Source organism: Rhododendron vialii, chromosome 1a (assembly GCF_030253575.1).
Source record: "Rhododendron vialii isolate Sample 1 chromosome 1a, ASM3025357v1".
NCBI classification, from domain to species: domain Eukaryota; kingdom Viridiplantae; phylum Streptophyta; class Magnoliopsida; order Ericales; family Ericaceae; genus Rhododendron; species Rhododendron vialii.
This window is the reverse complement of record NC_080557.1, coordinates 30,287,006-30,305,563: the sequence shown is the minus strand read 5'-3', so window position 1 is coordinate 30,305,563 and position 18,558 is coordinate 30,287,006. Positions and strand designations below refer to the sequence as shown.

Sequence of the window (18,558 nt, the reverse complement as noted above, 5' to 3'; positions counted from 1 at the left end):
AACATTGTCCAATGGTTAATACTTTTCGTAGAAAGTGTATATATGTACATAGTCATGATTAGGGTAGGCTATTATATATATATATATATATATATATATATATATATATATATATATATATATATATATATATAGGAAAGGCTACTTATAGGTCAATAATAGGTTCAAGGCTATTACTTATGGAAGAAAAAGATATGATGATGAGTTATGGCCTTCTTGATGTGACAATACATAATTATGGTTGTTTGGAAGAACAAACTTGGTCTTGATTAGAGAAGTCCATGGTAGTATTATTTTCTAGACAAAAGTCTTTTTTCTATTACTCAAATGATAAAAATTACCCTACAAACTATCATTCAATGGGTAAATAGATAATGATGAGAAAAGGTATTTTTAGAAGAAGTAATGATGAGCAATAAAGTCTTGAAATAACTAGTCAAGAAAGTGAAATGATTTCCTAGTCTAGGGTTGAAAAGGTTCAACTAAGGTATAGAAAGGTTCATTAGGTTCATCTAGGGTTAGGAGAATGTAACTAGGTTAAATGGGTACTTAGGTTTCTCTAACTAATCGGTTGGAAACTAATTCTACTTGCCAAGTAGGATTTTTAGCCAAGAAATATAATTTAAAGATTTTATTTAACTTGCTAGGAAAATATACAAGTGCTTCTACAAGCATACTTGTCTTTAAAAAAGAACTAAATTGTCCGGGACGAAAAGATATAATTTTATAAGTTTCAAATTTAATTATGACGGATTATTAGAAATTAAAAAAAAATTTTAAAAGCAATTTTCAAGTAACAATAAAAAAAATTCAAATATATAACGAAATTTTTATTTTTAAAAAATCAAGGCCGTTACAAACCCTGTTATAAGTGATCTGCCCAAAATATCCCCGCTCTCTTCTTCACCTGTTCCCCTCAACTAGGGGTGTGCAAAAAAACCAAGACCCGACGAACCCGACCCGACCCGAAGGGTTTCGGGCGGGGCCGAACATGTGGTTCGGTCGGGTACGGGTACGATTTTCCAAAAAAATCAGTTTTCTGTTCGGGTCTCGGGGTGCTGTTTTTTCTTACCCGACCCGACCCGACCAAACCCGACAAAAAAAGGCAACGAATTCATATAGTTTATTTAGGTTTTGGTCGGACCCGACCCGACCAAAACCCGACCCGACCCGACCAAAAAAATCGGTCACACGGACGGGTATCCCCCTCTTTCGGTTCGGGTTCAGGTCTCCAAAAAGTGTTAACCGATTGGTCGGGTCGGGTTCGGCCCCGAACCCGACCCGCCCGACCCGTGCCCACCCCTACCCTCAACGAACTCACTGACCTCTCCCCCAAACTAATGATGTCCTTCTCGTCGATCTTCGACAATCGCGAGTATTGACCGTCATTGTCGTGGTCCAGCCCTGAGGGGACTTCGAAGTCATCGTAGTTCTCGATCCCAATCTCACTGAAGTCGAAGTCACCGGCTGTGGATTCGTTGTTGATTGATGAACTGAGACCTTTTGGCCCCACCTTGATTGCCTTTTTTTGTGTTTACACAGAGAGAGAGAGGTGTCCTCAATTTTTTGTGGTTCAAAATAGGGGTGGGCACGGGTCGGACGGGTCGGGTTCGGTCCCAAACCCGAACCCGACCAGTCGGTTAACACTTTTTGGAGACCTGAACCCGAACCGAAGGAGGGGGGATACCCGTCCGTGTGACCGATTTTTTTGTTATGGTCGGGTCGGGTTTTGGCCGGGTCGGGTCGGTCGGGTCCGGCCAAAACCGAAATAAACTATATGAATTCGTTGCCTTTTTGGTCGGGTCGGGTAAGAAAAAACAGCACCCCGAGACCCGAACCGAAAACTGATTTTTTTGGAAAATCGTACCCGTACCCGACCGAACCACATGTTCGGCCCCGCCCGAAACCCTTCGGGTCGGGTCGGGTCTCGGTTTTTTTGCACACCCCTAGTTCAAAATATGAAAATCAAAGTCGACGGGTGTTCAAGCTGTTCGAAGTCGACGGTTTTGAAGAAGCAATTTGTTGAAGTTAAAAGTGTAAATGTTAAAAAAAGTTATTAACACCACTTAGGGCCCGTTCGGACAAATAAACCACAGTGGCTTATTTTTTGTCCTTATTCAAAAAAATTTCGTATCACTTGGCTTATTGTCATTTTTTTGGGGATTATTGTATCCTCATGACAAGAGGAATCTAAAAAGTAAAAATTTTTGACCGAAATCTAATTTTTTTTGAATAAAGACAAAAAAATTGGCTTATTGATTTACTTTCGTCTTTATTCAAAAAAAATTGGATTTCGGTCAAATTTTTTTACTTTTTAGATTTCTCTTGTCGTGAGGATGCAATAATCCCCAAAAAATGACAATAAGCCAAGTGATACGAAAAAAATTTGAATAAGGACAAAAAATAAGCCATTTTGACTTATTTGTCCGAACACCCCTTAATGAATAATTTTTATTCTTTTTGAACAATTCACACTCTCCAAAATAAAATAATTCACAACTCTTAAATGCAGAATCCATACCCCCTCTACACTGTTACTTTCCAAAATACACAATTCACATGCCTATAATCGACAATTCACATTCCTTATTATACACAATTCACACCTTTTATTATACACAATTTACACCTATATATAATAATTCATACTCCCATAACAGACAATTCACACCCCCTATACCACATAGTTCACACCCACAAAAAAATAGACAATTCACACCACTTTAAAACTCTTGTTGTACACAATTCATAACCCATGTTGTACATAGTTTACATTCATATACAACAATTCACACCCATATATAAAAATTCACCCCTCTATAGCAGACAAGTCACACTAAAATTCACACTAAAAAATTGACAACAATTCATATCCCTATTACAGACAAATATAACAGATAATTCACACCAAAAAAATCGACAATAATTCATACATTCTATAACAAACAATTCACACTCTTTAAACTTGTGATGTACACAATTCACACCCCCTATATAACAAACAATTCACACTCTTTAAACTTGTGCTATACACAATTCACATCCCCTATGACAGAAAATTCACAATTCACACCCTCCGTAACACACAATTTACACATCATTTTATACACAATTCACACTGTCTTATAACAAAACAATTCACACCTCAAAAATGTATAATTCACACCACAAAAAATTAATTTTTTCTGCACATAATTTCATAGTCAATATGGATCTTATTTGATAGATCCTGTCGAGTAGATTTTAAAAATGTAAATTTTACAAAAAACAAATATATATATATATATATATATATATATTAAAAGATATTATATTTTAAAGTTTATAATGTAAAAGATAAAATTTCATCCGCATGGGATAATTTTCCTATCCTAACATCAGCAATAGTCCACGCGCCAGGACTTATGCGGAAGACAAATATAATAAAGAATTTCTATAGGACAAAACTCTAAAAGCGAAACCGATTGGGAATTCCTCAAAATATAAGGCCGGCATGTCATTTCCCGTAGTTTGTTTAATCTTGCTTTGGCCCATTGTAGTTTTATGGATCCTTGTATATATCTTGCCCCATACTGTTTTAAGATTAAAACACTTTAGCTGAAAACATCTCTTGAATAACATGTGATTTCTACAAAATGGATATTGTTAGTGGCACTACTACCGGTGTTGACACTTGACAGCCACAAGTGTCCTCCCACGATCAAGTCATTTTTCACCCAAGGGCAGACTTGGGATTGAGGATACTAGTCCGATAACTCTATAGTATTGTAATATATACGTAGTATATTACAGTAATATTTCTTACAGCGCTAAAAATGGGTGCGTTCCTCTGTTATTTTAGACCACGTTTCTTTTGAACTTAACTTAAATTTTGAAATTTTGTTCTTATTTGAATTTGGTTTGAAGTGCGCATAAACTAGTAATCCCACCCACATGCCTAAATTTGTGAGTTGTGAAGAGAGATTGTAAAAATTAATCTGAAGTGTGTACCATCTGGCTCGGGACACCATTTTAATCACCAAAAATAAAAACTTACTACTGTACTACAGTATTTTAAAATACTCCATGTAATCGGCGTCAAGCGTGCGGCAAATCTTGTTCAAGAAGACCCCAGGAGGAATAAAACAGAACACAGGTCAACTCCCACCATCCCAACACAAACAAGTGTCGCTTTACCAATCTTAAACCCAGACATAAACAACCTATAAAATAAACAAAAAAAGACTCTGATTACGTGACCGATAAATTATCTTATTCTTGTCAAAAAAAGAAAATTATCTTATCAATCGAGAAAGAATCCACCTCTGTACTCTGCACCCTCTCGATTCCCACTTCCCAGAATCTCACCTTCAAAAAAGAAAAGAAAATCCCTCATGGCCGAGAATTCGATTCTGGGTAGTTTTTATCTGAATCTTCTTCTCATTCTCGTATTTAAATATCTTCGTACTCAATGTTCATCGTACGAGGTGGAAAGTGGTAGTCCGTACAACTCGTTCACTGTTTCCAGCTTCAGTTACTCCAAAACCCAGCTCAAACCCTTCGAGTGGCGTTATATCAGAGGTACTTGATTAATCAGCTCGATTTTTATTTTTTATTTTTTTGGGTTGTGGGTTATTCAGAGTAATGGGCCGAGCTCAAAATTTAATTATGTTTAGTGGGTTTTCTTGAATTTGTTATGTGATTAACTGGTAGCTGCTTAATTGATGTATAGAATATATTCATAAGGAAATACAGTATGTATTAAACTTAAGTATGTACTATTTGAGTATGTTCGTATGTATATCTGGGAATCCCCAACTTTTTATGGTCCCAGGTCTAGATTTGATTTCTTAATGATTTTTCTTGAATTTATCGGTCACGTGGTTGAGCGGTAATTGCTTAAATTGGTATGCGACTTATGCCTAGATTTTATGCCTTTTTTATTGTTGTTTTGCTACTCCTATTATTTATTTATTCATTCTATGTGAACGATTTCACATGTTTTGTTGAATTTAAAAAAATGTTAAGTCGAGGAGCCTCTGAAGCCTGGCCGTTTACTTTGGGTTTCTTGGTTTGAGGTGTTTTGATTGAAGGGTTGTGGTCAACTAGTTGCTTTCTCGATAAATTTAGAACTGCTAGTGTGGTTTATGATCTATTCCTCATTCTATTTAGTCGGCATATTACTACTGTTTCCTACTAAATGTTTTGTTGGCAAATGTCACATTTTCCCAACTAATTACTACTCTTTCCAATTTTCACCAAACTTGGTATCTTTAATGTGGAATACTTGTTGGACTTGACTTGGTAAAATGAATGAGTCATGTTTATATCATCGACTCCTTGTATCAATGCTTTTGCAATGCGCATCAACTTGTTTTTCTTGCTAAAAGGTCTTCAAGTCACTTGTACAATTTGTTATTCCTTTTGGAATATCTACGGATGATAAGCACAAATTTCAATATTTTTACTTGAGATCCTATTTTTTCTTTGTTGTCAATCCGTAGTGATTAAAATTTGAATAATCCCATTCTTCTTTAGGGAGACATTTCTGATGCTTTCTTCTACAGATCCTTGGAATGGTTGATTGGACTCAATTAAGTGATAACGTGATTTAATTTTTCCATCTGGCTGGACCTTTGCTCCTATAGATGTGATATCCAATTGAACAGTCCCATATGCTTGGCTTTTGAATTTTCGTAGCAAATTTAGCGGACACAATGTTTAAGTCTTATGTTGAATTTTAAACTAAGAAAGGGAGAGAATTCCGTTAGGGCATCTTTATCTGACCAGAATGTCTAGTTTGTGACAGGCGGAGAATATCTAGTGATCTTTATCATTTAGGTCCTGTTCCGTTAAGGTTCTTATTTTTTAAGTACTTATTTCTCGTTTTACGAGACATGTCATTCTCTCATAATATATCACCTTTAATTCAAAAAATATGTACTTATTTTAGTTAATGAACCACCTCTTCTTTATCATTTATTGTGTTCTCTGCTGTAAAAAAAAGGTACTGTTTTCACAACTCAAATTACATCTGGGTGGTGTAGCATTAGTTTATTAAGCATTAGTTTATTAAGAAAATTATTAGAGACAAAAATAAGCCAAAAAACAGTCGAAACTCACACTTAGTCCTGTTGTTTTCAATAGAACCAGAAACAACACTTTGAACTAATTGGGACTACTTTTGTCCGTTACTATAAAGTTTTTTTCTGGATGCGTAATATTTAGAGATATTGATCAGTTGATTTATTTCCCATTGCCTTGGGTTTTTCTTTGGGTGCCTTGTTGCAGTTGATTTGCCACCATGGTTCTCTTCAATGTCTGTAGCCTTGGAGTCAGATGTAGAACTTGTAAGTATGCTGTCAAATTTCTCTCATGGGCTTGTTCATTTTAACTCAAAATTATTTGATAGATGTTTCTTGCTTGCTTGCGTTCAAGTTCTTCCTTGGTATTGATTTGCCAAATTCCTTATCATGGAAAGTTTTTGTGATTTACATATGGGAATTAACAGTTCTCTGTATCGGCATCTTAGGCTGTCTTTGAATGATGGATATGTGAATGGACTTATCAAAGGAAAAGGAAAATGTGGGCAGCATGCCCTGAAAAAGGCAGATCGATGAGCGCGTTTTTTTGTAGACACGCTCAATTCAGAGTCACCACTTGGGTTTGAAGGTCCAACACCCAAGGAACCGAACTTGAAACGCTCGCTGCGCTGTTTGATTTTTGAAAAAGGTGAAGGCACCAGTCCGTCATAACCATATCTGGGTTCGGAAGCCAGGTTACGAGAGGGGAAGGGTTTTAAGGCACCCCTCTCGCTCAATCCGGAGATCGGTCTCTATTTAGGCATTTGCGAAAACGTTTGTGATTCTGTTTGATTAATCAATTCTTTAGCCAATTAGGGGCGGGGGAACAGTTTACTGGGATTAAAGCTGTAACATGTTTGCAGGATATATTGGAATATCATGAATGGATGAAATGTTAGAAAATAAATAAGATAAAATCCAACACTGTGACTGGATACCAAAACAATGCGCCTTTGTTTGAATTTAACACAGACCATAGCCAACTTGCATGCATGGATCTACGTGCATGCAAGTCAACCATCGCGCGTCAGACTCATACAATCGTGCGCGAGTTGATATCCTTCTAACAGGTTGAATTTTATCCCATTTTGGGCTCTGGAAGAACCAGTTCTTACTCAGGGCAAACCAAACAGTTTATAGGCAGTTAATATACACAGTTCTAAGCAGTTTAAAAGCTAAAAGCCCTATAAATTAACCAAACACCTCATAAACAGTGTGGGAACAAAATAATGGCCTAAAGCCAAGCTACCCGTGCAAGGCTAGCCACTGGTCAGAGGCGCTCCAGCGCGCGAGGGTGGCGCCCTGGCGCGCGAGGGTCTGAACCACACCAGTGCTTGGTTTACACGTTTATGGGTTTTGAGACATATTTAGAAAGGTCCCAGGGGTACCCCAAAACAGCAGAAATACATATTGAACTACAGCTAACATTTCTAACAAAGGAAAGCAGTAAACTGGTTGTTAACATGCGCAATGTTCTAAAAGTCGCTTGGCGTTCGTCGCTCGGTCGACCACCTTCGAGCTTCGAGACCTATTAATCGCCGATTAATCGGCTTGTAGCAATTAGTCGGGTTTTTATTTATTTATATACAAATACTCCCCAATGACAACTCTCATAAAAAATTGAACATTCATCTATCAATCCAACAACATCAATTGTTTTTCAAATATGACATAGAAATCTCGCCTTTGCAGAAAACTGTTAACATGATTATAACACCAGCTGGTGTTGGGTATTGACCGTTCATTTATTAGTTACTTACCAATTATAATAACTTTATTTATATACACCAAACAATACTACACTTTGTGTTAAGATTTAATAAAAAATATTACTACACTTTGTTTCCAGAATCACTAACGCGTCAATATGGGTATGGGCTTTTAAAAAAAAAAACACTAATGTTCGAGGTCGGTGGAGATGTGGAGTGAGGAGATCTCGAATTTGAGAGAGAGAGAGAGAGGCGATAGGCGACTCGGAGATCTCGTGTTTTACACAGAGATATGACAGGTGACTCTGAGATCGATCAATCGATGACTGGGTGTTGAATAAGCCCTAAAAACTGTGATTCAAAGTCCTTAAACTGGTATGAGTATATAACAGTTACACCCCTTGATTTTTCAAAATTATAAATTTTACCCCTATTAATTGCCGATAGCCGACTAATGCCCATTAACCGATTAATCGACTTATCGCCGCTAGACACCGACTGACTAATCGCCGGTTAATCGCCGACTAACTCCGATTAACCTCCTGACCTACTAATTCAACCTTCTAGGCATTAATCTAATCGGTTAGGCCAAATTTCCGATTAATCGGTGATTAAATCCTTCTTTTAGAACACTGAACATGCGTAATAGTGATCTATATGGAAAAAAGGCATAAAATAGTTGGAAACCAATCCCCACGAGGTCCTGCGCGCGCGGCCACGGAGTGTCGTGTGTGAGACTGGAACCGTCGCGCGCTGGTTCTTACCATGACGGTTTTTGAAACCTTGCTAGCTTTAGGACCAGGACTGGTATTGATTACTAGCCTTGGCCCTGCCAGCCCCCCTCAGGGATCAGAACAGAAAACAGTAGGTATGCTATACTAAATTGAGTTTGAAAGAGTGCTTGAGCTTTGAGGTTTGAAGTTGATTGAGGTGTTTGTTTGAGTATTTTGAGGAATGTGAAATTGGATGAAAAGCACTAGAGCTTGTGTGCTTACTCTTTTGAATTATTGTAACCCTTTGGAAGCTTGGAAGTTTGTAACCCTTTTGGAAAATGTTATTTGGTAACCCTTTGAATGAAAGAACCATGGGGGTATATATAGGGAGAGATGGAGGTAGGTTGGAGCTGCAAAGAGAGGAGTTCAGCCAGTCCACGAGGCTGGCTGAGGTTGCATTGGAGGCCAAGTTTCCTCCTTAAGAAAAGTTGGTGGAGATTGGCATTGCGCTCCGGCGCGCGAGGGTTGTGCCCTAGTGTGCGAGGGTCAACGGTCAAACTTTGACTGTTGACCACCACCTGGCAGTTTGACAAGCGCGCGCGGGTGTCGGAGCAGCGCGCGCGTGTACCACCTACTCATGCGTTGGTCAACGGTCAAGCTTTGACCATTGACCAACACCTGTCAAGCTGATCTACGCGCATAGGCTTCAAATCAGCGCGTGCCATTAGGGTTTTTGGCTTTTGAAGTGACTTAGGATTGGGTTAGGTTCAAGGGTTTTTCAAACACTCAAGGCTCAAGCACTTATCATTCCCGGGGTGTTCTTGATCCAATTCATCATCGAGGAATCAAATACCATTAGTAAACTAATTTGGAAGCCCAGATTGAGGTGTCTACAGTAGCCCATCTTTGACGGCACTTGAAACACCATCGACTTGGTACAAGTAATGTCAAAGAATTCTAGACACCCCTCAAGGCAATCCAGAACAAAGCATACTAGCAAAGTAGACAAGTAAACTTAAGGAACCTGATTGGAGGAATGGACGGACGGTCCATTGGCGGGGATGGAAGTAGAAGTGGACGAGTGAATCGATGCTTGTTGATCGAATTTGGACAGGACAGTTGATCTATGCGCTCAGGCTTCAAATCAGCGCGTGCCAGTAGGGTTTTTGGCTTTTGAAGTGGCTTAGGTTAAAGGGTTTTTCAAACACTCAAATCTCAAGCACTTATCATTTCCGGGGTGTTCCTGATCCAATTCATCATCGGGGAATCAAATACTATAAGTAAACTAATCTGGAAGCCCAGATTGAGATGTCTACAGAAAATGATAGGGAAACCAAAGAAATAGATGTAATTTATTGACATTATCTGCTTATCTCCTTTCTCTTCATGAATCCTTGATCGAAACACAGCCTTAACATATGAAGCAGTACATGATTTTGGTTTTTTAGTTCAATTATTTTCACTTCTCATATTCTTTCCTCTATTTCTTGCAGAATCCTGACAGCATTAAAGATGTTCCGACAAGCAGGCTGCCGATGATATGCCTACGAGAAGGCAGCCCACCACTACCAGATGCTTATAACTCTTCTTTGACAGGTTTAGGTAAAGGCTACACAGATAAAGTTCTTTAAATAGAGCCTGTACCTTCCCTTGTCTCTGTCAATTGAGTTTTCAAATGAAGTTGCATCACTGTTGAAACCCGCCTGAACTGTCTTACTTTTTGGAATTGGGAATCAGTCTTAATTAACAGTCTTTATGTTGGTGGCCATGCACGAAGAATTTTTATTTGTTTTTTACTTTTGACTTCTGGTTATCCTTTTAGACCAATTGAGATTTATTCTTCTCTCCATTTTTCTCTTTTTTGATTTCTTTTGCATTCTTATCTTCAAGTTACCAGTCAAACTGTATACGATGTCACTCTCTTGTGGATGCAGTTTTTAATCCTTTATCAAATGGATCAATTGGAGACATACAAGGGTTTCAGAATGCAGAGCTGTGCTATCCCATGCAGAAAAACGTATCTTTGAAACTGACGAATGAGCAGGTTTATGTTCAAATTGTTTGTATTTGTCTCATGAATAATTTTCTTTTTACGTTATCCTGGAGGGTGTATGTACCATTTTGGTGCATGGAATGTTGGAGAAGTGCTTTCCTTAATTTTTTTTGTATATCAATAATCTGGTCAGTTAGCTGAGTTTGACGAAGTTTTTGAACAGATCTCTCCAGGAATCTGGTATTGGGGTCTATTTAATGGCATTGGACCTACGAGGACGCAATCAAAGATGGTACTCCCTATTCTTTACAAAATTGATGCTCAATCTATTCACTTAATATCGTATAAGTTAGTAATGCTTCATCCACTTACTTTATTTTGTTGCGTCAGATAAGTGTTAAAACGCTTGTTTGATTGTTATAGCAGGCTCTTGTAGTTGTGCCAGAGACACTACAATAATATTTGTTAGAAGTGAAAAATACATTTCTAGAGAAGTTGGTTCACTATCAGATTTCTACTGGAAACAATTTAAAGTCGCTGATTTATTATGATATTTTTTTGGAGACTCGATAAGGTATTTCATAGAGGACGAAAGGACTTGCACAAATGGTTCCAAAAACATCCTGTTCACTTTTGTGTAAAGGAGAAGAGAATTTGTTTTTTGTTGATAAAAGGTTGTGTAGTTACCAAAACCAAAAGAAGTACCGTTTCTTTCCCTCAATATTTATGCTCCTCAAAAAAATAAAGCTGTTTCTGTTCTTTTCCTTTTTTCTCTATGAAGTGACATGGTTCAAATTCCGTGAAACTTATTTATTGCAGATTAATAGAGGCCCAGCTTACTCTTTCAGGGGCAACATAAGTGTGGAAGGATGCAAATCCCCATTGGTGTATGGCCAATATTGCAACCAAACGGTTGACCCACTTTCATGCGTTTATAGCTACAATATAACAGAAAATCGTACGGATCCTACTTTGTACAGCCAAACAGCAGAAAATGTGGTCTCTTGCATCAATTCCAATTTGAATTTTTGCCACCGAATAAGAGAACCAAAGATTTACTACTTGGATGTACTGGGAATATCAGAACAATTAACTATTATGGCTTCAAATGTGAGATTCATTGAGTCAGGTTTTTCCAATGGCGCTGCTGAAAATGGTACTGGAATTATGTTGATGTGTTATGCACGCCATGGTACATTACCACTGGCCAATTTGCATGATGTTTCTGCCAATATCAGTGAAGCCCCGTTGGTTATACGCTCACCAAAAGTTGGTCGCTGGTATATTGGAATTCATCTTGTTGGTATGTCGACCAAAATTGGAGGGCTTAATGACTTGAATGGAAATGTATGCTATTCTTTGGATTTGCAAGTGCTTCAGTGTCCTGAGGAGAAAGCTGGATTGAACTGTAAATGGGAAAAATACCTGCTGCAGGTGGGATATCAATAACTTTATTGATCTCGGTTTTTTTTTTTTGGTCGATTTGTGGTGCTACTTCTTCTACTTCCAAAACTTGAATTGCTCTGATTTTGGGTTTGGTTTCATTTTTCACCACTTAAAAAAGTAGTCCAACTTAGCTTTAACAAAGTCCACCTTTAGAAAGATAAAAAAAAATCATCTTAAACCCAACTTTTTAAAAGTTAATTTTTTATTGAGACTTTTTGAGTTTTTGAAAGCTGAAAAGACGATTAATAAACTAAAGCTCGTGAATTCAAATTGTAAGCTAGATAAGCTGCAAATAAGTTGAAACAAATGCAGCCTTATTTTGTATCCACCAAGTTGGATAATTTTCTTGTGTGCATGGTGGCTATAGAGATTGACCATAGGCAGAGATGAAAGAGAGTTGTTATGGCTTAGTATGTGGTAGGACCAGGAGATTATATCTTCATGCTTATTTGGAATTACTGAACAGTTGTTTGTACGAAAAATTTGGCTTGAAACCATTGGTGGTTTTAATTTTACTTATTTTTTTAAATCTGCTTAACCCAAGGAGTTATTCCCTTGGTTCAGTACTTGTCGTTAATTCTTGAAGAAACTTATTCGCAGGAGTAATTTATTGACAAGCTGAGAAATGATTGTCTGCAGACAGTTCTCAGGAAGAATCCATCAGTCCCTTTCGAATCTTATTATATACCAATAAGCAGCAGGGTATCGTCAAACTTAGCTAATTTCCCTTTGGAGCCCCTTTTAAGCAACTCCTCATATGAAGGAACTCTAAACGTCACTTGGACCTATTTTCTTCTGGACATTCCTGATGGTGCTGCTGGAGGAAATCTCCACATCCGCTTAAATTCAGATGCAAAAATAAATTATGAAATATATGCCAGATACGGTGGATTGCCATTGTTTGATAGCTGGGACTACTTCTATGCAAACACAAAAAGCAGCAGCAATGGATCGATTTTTTTTAAGCTGTATGATTCAGATGACAAAATGGTTAGTTTCTACATCTTGTATGTTAGAGGTGGGACCTGGGGTTTCGGATTAAGACAACTAAACGTGAATGATAGTGCTTCGAAAATTCAAACTACTATGTCTATTTCGCTAGAGAGATGCCCAAGGAGATGCTCTTCTCATGGGACGTGTCAGTCTGTTCTGGATGCAAGTGGATTAACATTATACAGGTTTTGTCTTCTACCTAATTTTAGTGTTTGATTTTGTTGATGAGACTAATGGCATTACCAGGACAATGGCTAAGTTCTTTGAAGTACTAAACTTGGTGTATTTTGATTATGTCTTTTTCTCAGTTACTGCTCTTGTGATCGAGACCATGGAGGCGTTGATTGTAGTGTTGAAATTGTGTCTCATCAAGGTAAAGCTTAGATTAGTAGTTACTGTGCAAAACCAGTATTCTCGCTGTCATCGGTCAAGTGTCTGCCTAGGCTTGTAGTTGCTATCATGATCTCTTTTAACCTTTTCACTTTTTTTTTACAATTGGCATAAAATTGATGGTTGAAGTAAACACTTTGTGATAGTTGTGAGGAAAACGAGAACATAAAACAGAGCAATCACAGGAGAACACAGGATTTATATTGTTTGGCCTGGAGCTAGCGTACGGCCATTGGATTTTATCTATAAAGAGGAGAATGAAACAAGCCAGTTATACTTGCAACTCTCATATTCAAATGCGAGAGCCTTGGAATCCCCGTATATAGAAAAATCCTACATGATGAATCAGATGAAAGATACCTAATAATTAATTGGGCCGGACAGAGCAGCCGAGGTCATCAGGAGTCATAAATGGATTATTATCCTCGCATTTGAAGCAACAGACAGCAGATTTATGGCTTTTGAAGGGGATGACTCCTGATTCAGTTACTTCTTGGTCACTTTGAAACAGAAATAATGAAGCCAGATCGTTGAAACTTGAAAATAACTTAAGGGACTCAGTCAGCCACACACACACACGAAACTGAGGTGACTTGGGGCCAATTGTTAAGTTCTGCTCTAGTTTCCAAGTTTGAGAGTGCAGTTTTCCTCGTTCTGAAATTAGTAATCGGCTGGTTTGGACTGCGGTTTTACAGGCTGATGTCTTTTCAGCATATAATTAGACTCTGTAGCTCGTGATCTCTCTCATCTGTGTTTTGGCTTTGTATAAACAATACTCAGATTGAGCCATAGCAATAACAAGTGATGTTAATGGTTCTTTCATCTTTCTAAAGGAAAAATGCTGAAAAAAAATCGTGTAGGACATGTCTGGCAATCAATCTCTCTTATTGCTTCAAATGCTGCAGCTGTACTTCCTGCTTATTGGTGCCTTCGCCAGAAGGTAATGTTCATTTTTTCATAATTGGGTTCAAGTTTTTAACGAAAATTTAAGGGTGGTTGTGGTATTCACTTTTTGGCAGATATGTGATAGTTTTGAATTAAAGTTTTGGCACAATCTAGAAAATTCTTTGACCTTTTTGTTTTATTTTGTCTAATCAAGAACAAATAATTCATTCTTGCAGGCATTTGCAGAATGGGTGCTTTTCATGTCTAGTGGCATTTCTAGTGGATTATATCATGCATGTGATGTAGGCACCTGGTGCCCATTGTCTTTTCATGTGTTGCAGGTAATTTTTTTTCCTTTCTGAGATCCATGCTGATCAAGAGATTTACGTTTTAAGTTTCCCTATGGTGAGATGTCATTGACTGACATGTTCTCAGTTTATGGATTTTTGGCTCTCTTTCATGGCGGTGGTGAGCACTTTTGTGTACCTAGCTGATATTAGTGAAGCTTCTAGGAGGACAATTCACACAGTGGTAGCAATTATTACTGCCCTAATGGCCGAAACTGGACCGACCAGGTATTGGTTCACATACCTTCATGTTTATATGAATGTTAAGTGGCGGGCTTTAACCACACTAATTTTTTGCAGGTCCACCAATATTGCCCTTGTAATAGCAATTGGGGCTTTAGGTCTTCTTATTGCATGGTTGATTGAGTTCTGTACGAAATTTAGGTCTCTTTCCTTTTCGATGGAACTCCGTCTGAATATTCATGACAGGTGAGTAGTCTCCTCTTGAATGTCGGTTTAGAAGTTATATATTAAACATTTTGTGAGCTAAAATGGATGCAACATTGCTGCTGCTGGAACTGTATCTATTTCCATTGAGGTTACGCTACTTTCCATTGTGGTTACTAATATATAGAACGCGGAGGAGTAAAGCTTAAGCGTAATAGTGGACAGAAATGTTGTGCTTTACTTCAATTTCAGTCATAATTTTAGTTCTGATGAAGTTCCTGGTTTCACGTGTACATCCATTGCAGGTGGCAAGCGGTTAAAACATGGCTCCGGAATCTCATCAAAATGCTTCTAAAACGTTTCCGCTGGGGATTTGTAATAGCAGGATTCACTGTCTTAGCAATGGCTGCAATTAGCTGGACACTTGAATCCAGTGAAAACTATTGGGTTTGGCACAGGTATGATAATTTCATAACCAAATCAAAGCCCTTTAAGGATCTGTTTGTTTGAATTTTTCAGATAACTTGCTTTTTCAGCTTAGAAAGCTCAAAAGTTTTAACTACTAGGTGTTAGATGCCTTTTTGAAGCTAATGTCAGCCTTTAAAGTGTCATTGAAGGGGAAACACACACACACACTCTCTCTCTCTCTCTCTCTCTCTCTCATGTTTGGTGCATAAAATGGTTTGCAGCCTGTGGCATGTCAGCATATACACTTCCTCTTTCCTCTTCCTCTGTTCGAAAGCAATTACTCTGGATGGTGAGACTCAACAACCTCTGGATGGGAACTATGCTTTAACTCGGCAGGATTCTTTTTCAAGACCGGGAATAGAAAGATAAAAGTCGGATTTCCTCAGCATAAGCCTTGAGGGAAGATGAGTTTTTGTCATGGTCTACCAATTAATACCCTTATCACTTCATCAACCGAAACAGTTAGATATAAGATCTTCTTACTGCATGGTTTGGTTTTAGGAAATGGATAATCTTCCACAAAAATTGTATTTAGCATTATACATCTTCAGATACAGCAAATAGCTGAGGGAAGGGGCAAAATAGAAAATACTATAGGTATTCAACCTTCCTCACCCCCGCCCCACCAAAAAAAATAAAATCAGGGTTTTGAGAGGGTAAGACCAAAAATGATAAAGATGAGGTTGTTGTAGTGTTGTAAACTCTCCAATATTGTCCCTAGTCTTGTATTATTCTTTTTCATCATCTGTAATAAGTTTTAATATGTAAGCTCCAAAAAACCGAGCTCCTTTGTGTTGGCAATTTCATTCACAGAACACACATTTTCCTGTATCTCGTTATTGAGTTACAGTAGTATATTTTATTTTACATATCTTTTTAGAGAGTTTGTATATGGATTATGTGGAAAGGAATCATTTCGAATACGTATTGAGTGTCTAAGTGCGATAGCATAGTTACATCAGGTTCTGGGGCATCAAGAAGTATCAAGCCAATATCATTTTGATTTTCCAAAGTGGCTCGAGCAACTTTTTGGCTCATTGTCCAGCCAATTGTACTGGAATCAAGTTGCTCGACGAGTGGCTCAATCAACTTCTGCTCGCACAAAAGTAGTATATAAACGTATCAACTAGGTCAATACATTTGAGCATTTTGAGGGTTTGAAGCATGGAAACACCCTAGAGTGCTCTTTGCCTTGTATCTTGGAGTACAATTACAATCTATGGATCATTGAGCGCAAAATCAATCTCTTAGAGGTTTCAATATTGTTTTAAACATATTTGAGAGAGCCCAGAGGAGGATTCATAGGTAATACAAAGTCCTTCGGTGGATTTCATGTGTGTTTGTAGATTCAAGTCACGACGGTCACATATTGGGTGTGGTGAACGCGAATTCGGCAAGTAGAACTTGTTGGGTTGCGAGACCGACCCCAATCCACACAACAAACACAAACACGAAAATAAAGAAGAGCAACACAACCGATATAAGTGGTTCAGCCAAACAACCGGCCTACATCCACGGGGAGGGGGGTTTCACTATATTGAGAAATTACACGGTGAGATTTGCTGCACAATCACTCACTCTCTCCTCTCAATACAATGGAACTCTCCTCTCAATCTCTCTCTCGGTCTCTCCTACTCTCTCTTTTTTCACAGTCACACACATCACCACACTAGGGATACAAGAGTATATTTACAAAGGAGAGCTAATTGGGCCAAACCAGCCCAATAACAAAAACAGGCCCACCGGGGTGGACCCAACAATCACCCCCTCCACCCCGAGTGGGTAATCACCGACCGAGCAAGAGAAAAACCGCACCCCCTTGCGTAGTATGCACCCCGTCCTAAGGTATCCGTGCTCACCAACCGGAACGCCTCAATCTCCAACGGAGATGTCTCCAAACCGCAAAAGAGTCCACTTTTAACCGCGCTCCTCCATTGCTTGAGCGCCCGCACCCCCTCACTGGGTGCTCCGCGAGACTCACCACCTCACCATCCGCGGTGGGTCTTTCCCTCCTCCCGTGTCGACAACTCTGGAGAGATCACCACCACTAACCAAATCAAGAGCGAAAGAAACTCTCTTCTTCGTTTTCGGAGCTCCCATCCTTAGAATTCCTGTCTCTTTCCTCTTTCCTCTGAGCTTCCCGATGAACATTCTTCATCAATTGCTCTCACTTTCAGGCTTGAATCTCGAACACCCTCCGAAGAACTGTGACACCTCCGTGTACTCCCGCGTTCTCTCCATGTGCGTATCGGCAATTGATGTACCTCCTGTCCAACCGAACACCCTATACCGCTTGTCCCATGCTTGACAGCAGCTCCTCCTATCACAACAGATCCCACAAGCTTGTATAGCCCACCAATCATCTTCCCCTGCAGCATCTCTCTTTCTCCCTTGCAAACCTGAAGGATTCCGCTACCCGCTGAAAAACTAAAACCTCTCTCATCAAGCATCCCGAGAGATATCAAGTTCTTCTTCAAACCTAGCACGTGTCGCACCCCCTCAAGCCTCACAGTTTTTCCACTCGGCATTTGAAATTTCACTATCCCCTTGCCAACAACCCGACACCTCGAATTATTAGCCATCCGGATAAATCCTCCATCAAATGCCTCATAACTCCAAAACTGTTGCTTATCCCCGCAAACATGATATGAGCACCCAGAATCCAGTACCCAATCTGATTTCCCTGCGTCCGTAGTGTCTGACACGGCTGCCATAAGCTCCCCATCAGATTCATAAATTACAACCGCTGCATCCTTTGATTGGTCTTTTCCTTTAACTTTCTCCGCTTTATACTTTGGGCAATTTCGTTTGATATGTCCCTCCTCATGTCAGTGATAGCAAGTAAAAGACCCGGGAGTAGGTGTCCCCCCTCTCGGCCGAGAGCGACTGCCACCATCTCTTCTGTTTCCTCTCGTTTGGCTTCTCCCTCTATTTTCGTCCGAAACTAGTGTTCGCGACTCATCCTCACAATTTGTCCCCATCTCCTTCCGTCGAGCCTCCTCGTTGAACAAAGCATCTTTTACTATGCTCATGCTCAACTTTCCATCCGGCGCCGAGTTACTCAGAGAAACCACTAGTGTTTCCCAATTATCCGGCAGGAAACTAAGCAATAACAGAGCCTGCAGCTCATCATCGAACTTCAAACCAACAGAGTCTAATTGATTT

The 18,558-nt window shown here is 39.0% G+C and overlaps 1 protein-coding gene and 1 long non-coding RNA gene across 4 annotated transcripts; one reads left to right on the top strand and one right to left on the bottom strand.

Moving 5' to 3' along the window:
- Positions 1-4,177: 4,177 nt before the first annotated feature.
- On the top strand, positions 4,178-16,283 carry LOC131324190 (uncharacterized). 3 transcript variants are annotated; one of them, XM_058356065.1, is made up of 14 exons: positions 4,183-4,560; positions 6,271-6,329; positions 9,978-10,086; positions 10,419-10,528; positions 10,701-10,769; positions 11,297-11,911; positions 12,563-13,101; positions 13,225-13,289; positions 14,167-14,246; positions 14,428-14,532; positions 14,627-14,766; positions 14,839-14,967; positions 15,231-15,383; positions 15,615-16,283. In XM_058356065.1, exons 1-14 carry the CDS (start codon positions 4,374-4,376, stop codon positions 15,760-15,762), a joined length of 2,508 nt encoding a protein of 835 aa, XP_058212048.1. In that variant the 5' UTR covers positions 4,183-4,373; the 3' UTR covers positions 15,763-16,283. The 3 variants fall into 3 exon arrangements, with proteins under 3 accessions (XP_058212033.1, XP_058212048.1, XP_058212041.1); XM_058356058.1 differs by having other exon boundaries at positions 14,140-14,246; XM_058356050.1 differs by having other exon boundaries at positions 4,178-4,560; positions 14,627-14,967.
- LOC131324210 (uncharacterized) lies at positions 15,612-16,717 on the bottom strand. The gene is made up of 2 exons (XR_009199262.1): positions 15,830-16,717; positions 15,612-15,786 (listed from the first exon to the last, which is right to left on the bottom strand). It is a non-coding gene; the product is annotated as an uncharacterized LOC131324210 (long non-coding RNA).
- Between the last annotated feature and the right edge of the window lie 1,841 nt (positions 16,718-18,558).